This window comes from Malaclemys terrapin, chromosome 7 (assembly GCF_027887155.1).
Source record: "Malaclemys terrapin pileata isolate rMalTer1 chromosome 7, rMalTer1.hap1, whole genome shotgun sequence".
Classification (NCBI taxonomy): domain Eukaryota; kingdom Metazoa; phylum Chordata; order Testudines; family Emydidae; genus Malaclemys; species Malaclemys terrapin.
Window position 1 is genome coordinate 118,705,659 of NC_071511.1, and position 13,017 is coordinate 118,718,675.

The 13,017-nt window shown below is 42.9% G+C and overlaps 1 protein-coding gene across 4 annotated transcripts in view; it reads right to left on the reverse strand.

Annotated features, from left to right (window-relative positions):
- SHOC2 (SHOC2 leucine rich repeat scaffold protein) overlaps positions 1-13,017 on the reverse strand; it is a 104,236-nt gene that overhangs the window by 6,250 nt on the left and 84,969 nt on the right. For all 4 annotated transcript variants that reach the window (XM_054033968.1, XM_054033969.1, XM_054033970.1 and 1 more), the window contains 4 exons: positions 12,597-12,785; positions 10,311-10,433; positions 5,686-5,823; positions 1,043-1,160 (listed from right to left, as the gene is read on the reverse strand). In XM_054033968.1, coding sequence (XP_053889943.1) covers positions 1,043-1,160; positions 5,686-5,823; positions 10,311-10,433; positions 12,597-12,785 — 568 coding nt within the window. The remainder of the gene's footprint in view (positions 1-1,042; positions 1,161-5,685; positions 5,824-10,310; positions 10,434-12,596; positions 12,786-13,017) is intronic.

Here is a 13,017-nt window from a genome sequence, read left to right on the forward strand (position 1 = left end):
ACCACATGTAGAATCTGAGGAAGATTGGGGAGCCAGGGTGAGAGACTGCAAAGCAGAAAGGGCAGAGTTGGGCAGAACTTGAGCACTATCTGATGATTCTACATGAGGCAATCAAATTTGAAAACTTTAATAACCAGTCTCTACACTTCACTAGAGTGCTTTAAACATAGTAATTTATTTTAACTCTATAGATTAGAGCATAAGGCACCTGAGCGCGACTAATTTATGATCTAGAATGCATAGGGCCAGGTTTAGCTGAGATTTGGCCCTTCTGACTCCAACACATGTGCAAGATTTGCACTGGCTGTGATGGTGTTTCACTGGAGGTGCTGACACAGCTGAAGCATCTCTGTTTCCCTCTTCTCTAGCTGTGTGGCACTGTATTTCTCACATGTTTTCATGGTGTTTAGGTCTCTGTTTTTTTATTCTCTTTCTTCTCCTTTCCCTGTATTTCCTTCTCCCCTTCTCTTGTCTCAGCAAGGCAAGCAGCAGTGTGATGATATGCAAATAGCAAGATCTGTAGAAGGAAAGTGCCTCTCCTAGATTCCTTCTGCAGCCCCTTCCCTCACACAAAATTTTACTTCTGCAGCATGGCCAGAAAGAAAAGTCATAGGATTAGTCTGATTCCTTTCCTACTGAGTCTTTTTACAAGGAAATGGTTGGAAAGGAAAGTTGACTAACACTGACTGGCATTGCACAATCCTATAAATTTCTCTTTAGTACAGTCAGTGAAGAGTTTGATAGAGAAGGAAACTACTTAATCCAAGTCAGTTTCCCTCTACAAGTTCTTCACACACAAGGTAATTAATCAGAAAAAGCTAAGGCATTTCTCTCACGAAAACAGAGAAAGCATGTAATATTGTAGTGCTGGCAGAAATTTCAAGCAGGGTTGCATACCTCCTCACAATAAAAGTTTCTCCTTGAATTTTGTGGCCTGTTTCTGAATACAATAAATTCCTATCATTTTGTGTATCCCAGAGGTATTTGGAGGTTATTGTTTAACCATACCGTATATTTATATTTATCAGAAATAGCACCTTACCAATTTCTTCAGGAAGGTGTGTGAGAAGATTCTCTCCTAGCCCAAGATGTGTTAGATTGATGAGGTGACCAATTCCTCTTGGAAGGGTGGTCAACTGATTATTAGTCAAGACCAATTTCTGGTGGAGAAATGAATTCTTAAAATTACTAACAGTGCCTTCAAACAGTTGAGTAACATCAGAAAATGTAGCTATTGAATTGACAGATTGTATTTCTAGCATAAGGAGGGAAATCTCTAGTTCTCTATGGCATTCAAATTCTCTCTTAAATATTATTAAACTTAATAAACAACATGCACTTTTAACCAAGGATATAAAAGGCACTTCATAAGCTTTACTGAAACCTCAGGACAATTCTGCGAAGTCTATTATTTTATTCATTTTATACATGGTCAAATTGGGGCAGAGAAGAGAAGTTACTAACTGTAACTGGAGGTTCTTTGAGATGTGTGGTCCCTATCTGTATTCCACACATAGGCACACATGTACCTGAGTCTGGAAGTTTTTCCAAGCAGTGTCTGTTGATCTGCACACACACAATATCTCCACTCGTGCTCCTGACCTAGGGTATGAAGGGTCAATGCCACTCTATTTCCTCTTGTTACTGCAATGTAATCAAGTCCAAAGCAGAGGAGATGGAGGGTGGGTAGTGGAATACAGATAGGGACCACACATCTTGAAGAACCTCCAGTTACAGTAAGTAACCTCGTCTTTTTCCTGTGCAGCTCCCCATATGTATTCCACACGTGAGTGACTTGCAAGCAGTGATCAACATGGAGGTGGGTGCAAGGAGGCTGGCAGCAGAGCTGTTTGTAAGATGGTCCTTCCTACTGCCAAATCCATGGCTGTCTCGAGTTAGGGAATAGTGTGCCGTAAATGTGCGGCCAGATTGCCAAGTCACAGCTTTGTAAGTGTCCCACAATGGGATGCCAGATAAGAATGCCATGGAGGCTGCTTGCAGTCATGTGGAGCGAGCTGTAACACTCCCGAGAGGGGGAAGTTTTGCTATCTTATAGCATTTTAGCATGCATCCCCACTTAGAAATTCTCTGTGAGGATATGGCTTGCCCCTTAATATTTCTACTACGGTGACAAAGAGTCGATTTTCTAGTGGGCTTGGTTCTTTGCAGGTAGAACGCCAGGGCACGTCTGATATCAAGGGAGTATAGTTTCTTGTCCTCAGGAGATGAGGTTTTGGAAAAATATAGGTAAGTGAATTGATTGGCTGATATGGAATTGGGACACAATTTTGGGGAGGAATTTGGGGTGTAGCCAGAGGGAGACCACCTTCTTGTGGAATATTGTGTAGGGAGGGTCTGCCATCATGGCCCCTAGCTTACTGATCCTTCCGGCCAAAGTGATGGCTACCAAGAATGCCACTTCCATGCAGAGGTGGGTCATGGCACAGGCTGCCATAGGTTCGAAGAGCAGCCCTGTGAGAGCTGACCTTAACCTCATCCTGTCATGATCAAACCTGGGGTGTGGGTTTGATGACTGGTGAGAAGGTTCTGATCAAGCCTTTCATAAACCGCACTGTCGTCAGGTGCGTGAAGATATAGCATCCCTCTACTGGGGAAGGAAAGCGCTAATCGCTGCTAGGTGTGCACGCAGTGAGCTAAGGGCTAAACCTGATGTCTGCAGGGCGAGGAGATAGTTGAGGATAACCTGAATGCCCAAGCTGAGAAGTGGCGCCATTTAACCCAGTAGCACATTCTGGTTGATTCTTTCCTGCTTCGGTTAAGGATCTCCTGGACCGAGGCAGAGCATGAGTGTTCCATGTCTGATGCCCATCCAAACACTGGGCCGTGAAGTGGAGTGAGCGTGGATTGGGGGTGCCTGAGCCTGTTCTGCTAATGAGCAGATCCTGATGGGTGGGTGTATGGACGGCTTTAGGAGATCCGTGAACCAGAACTGTTTGGGTCAACAGGGTGCTAGAAGGATAACGGTGGTTGCGTCTCAGTGAATCTTCTGAAGAACTTGCGGTATGAGGAGAATAGGGGGAAAAATTTATTGGAGGTCGCCCCTGGGAGCAGCAGAATGTCACTCAGAGTCACTGCTGATGGGCCCCTCTGGAACTGTACATGAGATGCTTTCTGTTAATCTGGGATGCAAAGAGGTCCCATAGGAGATTACCCAACTGTGCAAAGATGATGGTCAAAACTGTGTGGTGTATTTCCCATTCATGGTCTACATGGGGGGAAGGGATGGCTCAATGGTTTGCTCAAAGGGATAGCTAAACTCAGGGTTGTGAGTTCAATCCTTGAGGGGGCCATTTAGGGATCTGGGGCAAAAATCTGTCTGGGGATTGGTCCTGCTTTGAGCAGGGGGTTGGAGTAGATGACCTCCTGAGGTCCCTTCCAACCCTGATATTCAATGATTCTGCTTAGTCTGTCCGTTACAGAGTTCTGAGCGCCTGGGAGATATACGGCCTGTAAGGAAACCTGATTTCTGATATACCAGATCCACAGTCTGACTGCCTCCAGGCAGAGGAGACAAGATCTCACTCCTCACTGTTTGTTAATTAGATAGATAAGATATTGTCCAACAGGATTTGCACGTGGAGGAAGCATGTGAGGGGAAAGAAGGCCTTGCAGGCTCTGCAGACTGCTCTCAGTTCCAGCAAGTTTCTAGGCAGCCTGGCTTCCCATGGCGACCATATACCCTGGGCTGCATGGTAGGCCAGGTGAGCACCCCATCCTGTAAGGGAGGCATCCATCACAATGGTGGCCCTCAGTATGGGAGGATTGCAGGGGGTCTCCACCATGGTCTGGGTCGGGTTGGACCACCAAGCAAGAGAGGCGAGAACTCCTGAGGGAACAATAGCTCTGGAGTTGATGTGGTCCTTGGTCAGCAGGTAGGTCGAGTGGAGCTGGGCAAAAGGTGTCACATAGTTGCATGCAGCCATTTGGCCCATGAAGCAGAGGCACCAACACAGCACAGTGCGGGATTTGGGGGTGATGTGCATGATCAGGCCGCTCATCGTGTAAAATCTGTCCACTGGAAGGAAAGCTCATGCCGAGACAGAGTCCAGCCTTGCTCCTATTAAATGTATTGTCTGTGTAGGTAACAAAATGGACCTGTCTTCATTTATTCAGACACCTAGGGAGGCAAGGAGACATTGAAGGCAATCGATTGTGAAGACAACTTCTTGTCGGGAATGTCCCATCAGAAGCTAACGGTCAACAGTGGTGGTGTGCGAGTCTTGATCTGGATATCAAAAGTAGCCTTTGGCTTGCAGTTGGGAGTACATGGACGATGTGGTAGTGGTTGGAGCCAGGAAACAGCCTCTCCGGGATCTCAGTCACTTGCAAGGGGGTTCAGGTGGATGATGGTAGTAAGAGAGATAGGAAGAAGGTGGCCAGGGTCTGAAGGGCTGTTTCTGATGTATTCTCGTGGGGACTGGAGCACAGATCCCAATGATCTCGAGTCACTGAGGGAATGCAAGTCTGCCTTTTCACTGAGAAGATTGGCTTCAGCAAAAGGTAGGTCTTGAATAGTATTTTGGACGTCCCCTGGGAAGCCTGGTGATTGGAGCCCAGAGTTTCTATGCATGACCAGCCCTGTAGCATCCACCGTGACCTGGAAAGCCACCTTTGCCACCAGTCTCCCCTCATCCATCAAGAAATGCAACTGGGCCTGATCTTCCCCAGGGGGTTTGTCTTTGAACTCCGCCAGCGTGGTGTAGGTATTAAAGTTATATTTAGCCAACAATGCCTGGTAATTGGCTATATGAAACTGAAGGCCTGTGGAAGAGAAGGCCTTGCTGCCCACGAGATCCAGCCTCTTTGACACTTTCTATGGCAGGGTGGATGTCTGAGGGTGCTGCTGAGCCCCTTCCACAGTCACTTGCACAACTAGTGAATTAGGGGAAGGGTGTGTAAAAAGGAAATCAGCCCCTTTGGGAAGCACAAAATAGCATCTCTTTGCTTGCTTCCGGGTGGGGGTGCACAATGCAGGTATGTGCCAAACCGTTCTGGCCAGTTGTAGTATGCCTCGTTTATGTAAAGGGCCACCCTGGATGGCCCCTAGGGCTGTAAGATGTCCAGGAGATGGTGCTGGGGGTCCTGGACCTCCTCCAATGGGATTTACAAGTCAGTAGGCACCCTTTGGAGAAGATCTTCATATTGCCAATGGTCACCTGGCAGAGAGGGTGGCAAAAGGGATGAACATGTCATCCAATGATGAGGAAGCTCCGGTCGGAACCAGCAGTACTGGCTCAGTGTCTTCCTCCTCGTACACTGACGGAACCAGCTGATGAGAAGGTGACAAGTGGCAGGACTCCTGCAACAGTGCCAATGTCTGCTATAAGGGTGCTCAGTATGGCCAGAAGGAGGGATCTATTAGTCATGGTGGGCCCATGGATCAATGGATGCTGCTTGGAAAACTGCTGGACTCAGGGGCATGGCACACGTGTATACCCACCTGTGGAACACAAATAAGGACCAGCACACTTGAAGAAGAATCAAATTGTTTTCTCAAGGTCAACCAGGGAATCAATGGCAGAACCCGGAATAAAACTCAAGAATCCTGATTCTTTATACTCTTCGCTAATAATAAATGCCTTCCGTTAACTTTCCTTAAAGATACAAATTAGCCTGTTGAAAGTAAAAGCTTGGTATGTTTATCTCTTCTCATCATTGTTTTACCTGCAGATCCTTAAGGTAAGCGATTTCATTTGGCAAGGATTCCAGTTTGTTCTCCTCTAAATCCAACTCTCTTATTTTCCGTAGGTTTCCAATGCCATGGGGAAGTTTCTTCAGAAGATTATTTGACAAGATAAGAACCTGAAGAAAAAACAGAGAAAATTTTAAGTAATGCAGCAAGTGCCAACTAAAATAGAATCCCTTTAGACTTCAGAATTAACTAGCATTCCATAGAATGCAAAATACTGTTTTACAAGTTTTGTAAAACTCCTGTGAAACTGAACTAAAGGATAAAGTTAAACTTAACTCAGTAATCAAAACTAACACCACGTTACAAAATGGAGCTTAACAGAAGTGAAGTTTAAATTCAGAACAACAGATTTCAGATTAATAGGACTATTTAAAAAATGTATACATTTTTAAAATGAACAGTGGAGAAACAAAGAGCTAAGAGCCCATTTTAACCCAATGACTCAAGAAAAACAGACAGACAACTTCCTACTACATAACTTCCCTATCATTTGTATTCTTTCACATGCCCGCCTCAGTGCCATCTGCCTTGCTGTCCCTTATGTTGACAATCCATCTCTGACCCAATCTGCCAAACTTCCCCACTTCCTCTTACTTTTTATACCACCTTCAAGAAGTTGGTTTTGGGAAGGGACTAATATAACAAAATACTTGGCTACTCTACACACATGCATTGGTCTCCTATAATGACCTCCCTCACCAGTCCCCTTTTTTAATCTTCTGCTGCTCTCAGTTACATTTTAAATTAGGGCTTGCTTACAGGGGGACATGCAGGGAAATTAATCCAAATTAACTGAAGGTGTGAATTTAAAGAGGATTAGTTAAACTGCATTAAATCCCTGTGTGGGCATTCTTATTGAGAATTCAAGTGTCATTAATTCAATTTAGATTAATTCACTTCCAAAGTACATCAAATTAAGCCCACTTTAATTCTGAATAAGTGTATCCACACAGGCATTTTCTCCACTTTAACTAATCCACTTAAAAATTATTTTGATTAACTTTCTTGAGTGTCTCCATGTAGACAAGACCTCAGATTATAAACTCTTCCAAGTAGAAAATCTGTCTTTTCTCTGCTGTAAAGTACCATGCTTATGTTCTTATGCTCATCTATGAAGCCAAGTAATTCATTCAAGAATAGTTTGCAGTAATATAGCACCTTTCTCCAGAGCAACTCAAAGTTGCTTACAAGCAACTCTCAACATCTCAGTGAGGTAGGTAATGGGCAAGATGAGGCACAAATGTGAAGGGCTGCATTTTTAGTGGTGTTGAGTACCCACAAATCCCTGTTAAATCAACAGGGCTGCAGGTGCTTAGATCCTGATAATCCATGCTCTAAAGCAAGGGTGGGCAAACTACGGTCCATGGGCTGCATCCGGCCTGCCAGCTGTTTTAATCCGACCCTTGAGCTCCCACTGGGGAGCAGGGTCTGGGGCTTGCCTCGTTCCGGTACTCCAGCTGGGGAGCAGAGTCGGGGGTCACTCCGGGCAGCTCCCACAAGCAGCGGCATGTGCCCCCTCCAGCTCCTACGCATAGGGGCAGCCACAGGGCTCTGCTCCACACAATGCCCCTGCCCCAAATGCCGCCCCTGCATCTCCCATTGGCCAGGAACCACGGCCAATGGGAGCTGCAGGAGCAGCCCCTGAGGATGGGACAGCACGCAGAGCTGCCTGGCGATGCCTCTGCGTAGGAGCCGGAGGGGGGACATGTTGCTACTTCTAGAAGTTCCTTGAGGTAAGCGCCAGCTGGAGCCTGCACCCCTGAGCCACCCCCCCTCCAACCATCTGCCCCAGCCCTGATCCCCCTCCCGCCCTCCAAACCCCTCAGTCCCAGTCCAGAGCACCCTCCTACACCCCAAACCCCTCATCCCCAGCCCCGCCCCAGAGCCCACACCCCCTCCCACAATTCCATGAGCATTCATGGCCCGCCATACAATTTCTATACCCAGATGTGGCCCTCAGGCCAAAAGGTTTGCTCACCCCTCCTCTAAAGGCTATGTCTACATTGCAGCTGGCAGCGAGCCTCCCAGCCCAGGCAGACAGACTGACAGATTTGTGCTAATGGGGCTCCAGCTAGTGCACAGTAAAAAGAGCAATGTGGATGCTGCAGCTCCCGTGGAGACTCGGGCAAGTGACCCAATCTCAGACCTGGGGGACTGGGCAGGCTCGAGAGCCCAAGCTGACATCCAAGCCACAACTTCCACACTGCTACTTTTAACGTGCTACCTCAAGACCCGCTAGCACAAGTCTGCCCAACTAGACTGGGAGGCAGGCGCGCGCCCTGCTGCAGTGTAGACATACCCTTAGTGACATCACTAAGCTCTGGAGGGGTGTCCGGCTGGCTTTGGATAGTTAAGATCTTCCAGCTAACCCCAATAGGGTCTGGGAATTGATCCTAGCACTGTGCTAGAATTGCTAGATATTTCTCCTTTCCAATCCTACCATGTTATTGTTTTGCGATATTAAAACATACACACAAAAGTGAGTAGTTCAACAGTTAATGCAAAATTCTACAACAATGCATCGTTAGGGTTGTATGCAGAATTGCTGGAGCTGTGTCGGTCCTGGATATTAGAGAGACAAGGTGAGGGAGGTAATGTCTTTTATTGGACCAAGTTCTGTTGGTGAGAGAGACAAGCTTTCAAGCTTACACAGAGCTCTTCTTCAGGTCTGAGAAACTTAACCAGGTTAGGGTTGCACAGTTAAAGTCAGGAAATGCCAAAGTTAAGGTTAGCATGTCAATAATAATGTGGTTTTGTTGCATATCCTGTGTATTTTAAGGCACATACTAAACAATATGAATAGTAACTTATTAAACTACATATCTAAAAGAAAAACCGAACAGAAAATATTACTGTGACACAGGGCCAGAAAGGGTTACACAATTAGCCGGCTAACTGACCCAGATTCAACCTTTAGAGACATATTAAAGGATATGGTAAATGGTAATTAGGGCCATTTCATGTTAAATAGACTAGAGTTTGAAATGCAAACCTGTACGGTTAGAGAATTAGAGGTAATGCTAAGTACTCCTGTTATAATTGTAAGTGTTTGCTTATATCTTGTTAGGTGTTAGCCATGTAACCAAACAGTTCCTGTGTATTGCTGAATTCTGTTAATTCAGAGATCAAAAGAAAATGTTAACATTTAAATGAACTGTGAATGTACTGATATCACTGTCAATTTCTCTTTGAAGTATGTAGCAAATTACCTGTAAATAAAGGGAGATAGGCATTGCCTTACGTTAATCCAGGTAGCTAATTATCGTTGATGGTTAGGACATAGGTGGTTTACTTCAAAGATAGGATAATTGCCAACTGTTCACCCAAGTACTGCATGGTGTCAAGAGGCTGCCTGGGAACTGTTTAAAGGGCTCTTGGAACCTGATCCTTTCATCTCAGATGTGCTTAAGCTTCATCAGGGGGAAGAAGTTTGAGTCACAAAACTGAGGTCTCCAATCCCATCTGGATCACCCTGATATTGGACATTGGACTAAAACTATGGACTAATTCTGAAAGAACTCTTTGCAACTCTAAAGTTCACCATATCTACTATGAAACTGATCTAAAAACTCTTAGTCTGTCTGTATGTATAATGATCTTTTAACCAATACACTCTTCTTTTTTAATAAGCTTTAGATTATTTAATAAGAATTGGCTGTAAGCATGTATTTCGGTAAGATCTGAAATATTCAGTGACCTGGAGGGTAATGTGTCTGATCCTTTGGGATTGGTAGAACTTTTTATATGAACAACAAGATTTTCAGTAATCCTCTTCATATCTGACTTGCCAGTCTGGGAAGAAGTCCAAAGCTGGGTTGCTTTATGGGATCTGTGTTTTTGGCTTCTGGGTAACCAGTAAGGTATTGTGGAAGCTGTTTTGTTTCTGGCTTGGTGAATCTAAGTATTAGAATAACCACCAGTTTTGGGGATTGTCTGCTCCATTCTTCGCAGTTTGCCCTAATTGAGCAATCTCAGCGTGGTACCCCCGTGACCAGTCCACAATTACCTATGTGCAATGTGGCTGAGTTAAAATTGCTGTAAGAACTTCCACTTTTGCATGAACATTGCATAAGCAGTTCTTTCTGTTTAATTCCCTAGTGTTTTACTTAGTTGTAAAATTACCTAATTTTACAACATAAATATGCCCTTTCCTATTGGCACTCTCTCTAACAATAAAATCTGTTTAATGGGCCAACTTGGTTCCTGGAGTCCATCTATAGAACCTTCTCTTTAATCACTTGGTGGCTGGTTTCGAGGCCCAGTTCAATGCTTTCTAACTGAACTCAGTCCACTTTGTCATTCTTTTGTTGGAATATTTTGGCCCACTTTGTATGCTGGTCCCTCTGGGTGTTCTGCCCAGTTTTAATTCATTTTATTTTCTGCACTGTACATTTTGTGATGTGGGGTTGTCTATAGGTTAATAAATGAAATAGACACACAGGCTTAAGGAACGAAACATTTAAAAAGCTATTAATGAAAGTCATAAACTTATAAAACACTCATATGTTCGGTTAGCACACTTATTATGGGGACATACTTTTTTTTAAGTTCATTTCTGAGGATTTGCTTAGTCAGACGTTCACTGTATTTCTCTCACCTCAAGGGAAACTAGCCCAGACACATCCTCAGGAATTTTTGTGAGCTGATTAGTGGCTAAATTCAGTTCCACCATGCTGGTCCAAGTCCCAAAGTCCAAGGGGAGCGAGGTTAGCTGATTGTCCTGCAATTTAACAAAGAAAATATGTAGGCTTTGGCATGAAAAAACAGCAAGGTAGCTTGGAGATTAAATAAGATGAAACATTTAGATAAATCAAAAATTTGATTGGTTCTCATATAAACCAATAGAAAAATCTTTGCTAAATGGTTGAATCTTTAAAATGCATTCCCAAAATGTAATGAACACTACCCAATCTAGACATGTGGAGCTGGATTTGTATTACCAATGTGATGGACTGAAATGGAAACAACATATTACAAAGGCAATAACTCATGAAATTTCCAAGGTCTCAATAGTTAATTTTGACTTCTTACGCTTTTCAACATTGCGTACTGTTGGATAGGATGTGAACACTTAAGACATGAATAAAAAAAAAAACACAACAAACACCACATCATGTAAAGAACCTAGCAACAATTCTGCTATCCTAAAAATATGGAGGGTGTAAAGTAAACAAAAAAACCCTAATAAAAGGTCAAGTACCATGACAAAACAACTTAAGTGTCAGACATTATTTCAGGATCTGGCCTATGACAGGCAGTTGGAACAGATATCAGCCAGCAGTGCCCACAGGCTCTATGTTTGCTGACATTGGGGTAATTTTTAAAATAGCAAATACATCCAAATTGCTTATGTAGTAAAAAAACTGGAATGAAGTCAGACACACTCACTATTTAGAGTGCTAGTAATATAATTTGGTCTAGAGTGGACACAGTAAATTCTAAGAAATCAGGCTGTTCAAACTACTAGTTCATGTGTGACATTAAAGAGTGATTGGTACCTTTAGAGAATTTTTTTTCTAATTTAAGGACCCATCTAGATTACAAAAAGGAAGATGTTGCCTCTTTTGTCTGATTTTTCCACATTGCCCTTACACCTGAAAAACTCTTTCCAAATAATGTACCAGACACTATCCTCTCACCATTCAAATCCTTCCCCGGACTAATTTCTGTTGTGAGGTCAACAAAAATTCAGTCATCTAATAATAGATGTATTGGAGGACAGTTAAACATAAGTTTTTACAATAAAATAAAAATTTTAACCCCCTTAAAATGACTAAAACATGCACCAGCCACTTTACTTTTATGTTGCGCCCTCTTCATCTGGTTCAGACTGGAAATAAAGCATAAATTTTTAACAGTGTAAGTAATTAACCATTAAAATAATTTACCAAGGGTTTTAGTGGATTCTCCATCAGTGACCATTTTTAAAACAAGATTGAGTGTTTTTCTAAAAGATCTGCTCTATAAATTATTTTGGGAAAATTCTATTGACCTTTGTTAAACATGAGCTCAGACTAGATAATCACAATGGTCCCTTCTGGCCTCGGTATCTATGAATCTATTTTTGTATTTCAGAATGCAAGCTCTTCAGGGAAGAGACTATCTTACATAGCTTGAAAGTGCCTTGTACATCGTAGGTGCTGTCACAATTAGTAATAAATAATAATTGTTATCATTTATTGATAAATACATTTTCTATAATGTAATTATATCAAGACACGGGAGGGGCTATTTGTCGAGTTTCAAGAGAGATTGAAAATCTCTGAATATGTATTCTGTTACATATTAAACTAAACCCACTGTTACACTATTATCCCTCATGGCTATTTTCTCCACCTGTAATCTGTCATCATATGCTTATATTGTGATCTTTAGGGGATGTAAAGCGTCTCTTTAAAAATATACAATATCTAACACAATGGGACATGAGTTCTTACTGTGGTCTCTGGGCTACCTCAATGCAAAAGTAATAGTAATAACAAGGTCTCAATTTTAGATTTTGCAAAAATAAACTTTAAAAAGGCGATAGATATTTCTTTCCATGATTCTGTTTTTAATTGAAATAAACTTGTTTTAAAACAAAATTTTCCCCTCCAATGTTTGCAATTCAACCATTCAGATTCCTGAACATGCAAAGCACAAACAGCTTCACTGAATTTCACTGTCCAAATGTGAAGGCAATGTGAAAGAGCTAACAGAATAAATAGTGAAAAATGAAATGGATCAGTAACACAGGTAAAGGATGTGTGTCTGTGATATCTGAGTAAGGTGACAAAGTATCCCTTTCATATGCTACAAGTTTATTCTTTGTATCATTAAATTTGTTACAGTTCACAGAATCTGCTGTGGATGTTACAAACAGTGGCGCGTTCCTGTGGCTCACCTTCATGTTCAGCTTACTTAACACTTTAGCTCTAGAGAAAATTCCAAACGGGATTTTGCTGATGCGGTTGTGTTCCATGTTGAGAGAGTAGATTGTGGAGAACTGTGATGGACCACCCACTGGATATGACTGGAAGCAGTTCCTGGCCAATGTTAAACTAGTCAGGTTCACAAGACTCGATAAAAGACCCTAGAAAGGGAGAGAGGGGGGGAGAGAACCTTGAGCTGTGCATTTAAATTTATTTGAACATATATTCTTTCACTGTATTGGGTCTCAATAAAAACTAGCTTCCCCCCAGGGCATCCAACAAGATAAGTTAAGAGTTGCAATATATAAACGAGTCTTAACTTCAGAAAAAGCTCTCTCATCCATACATTCTCATCCACAATCACTAGGAGAGAACTGTATTCCTCTCTTCCCA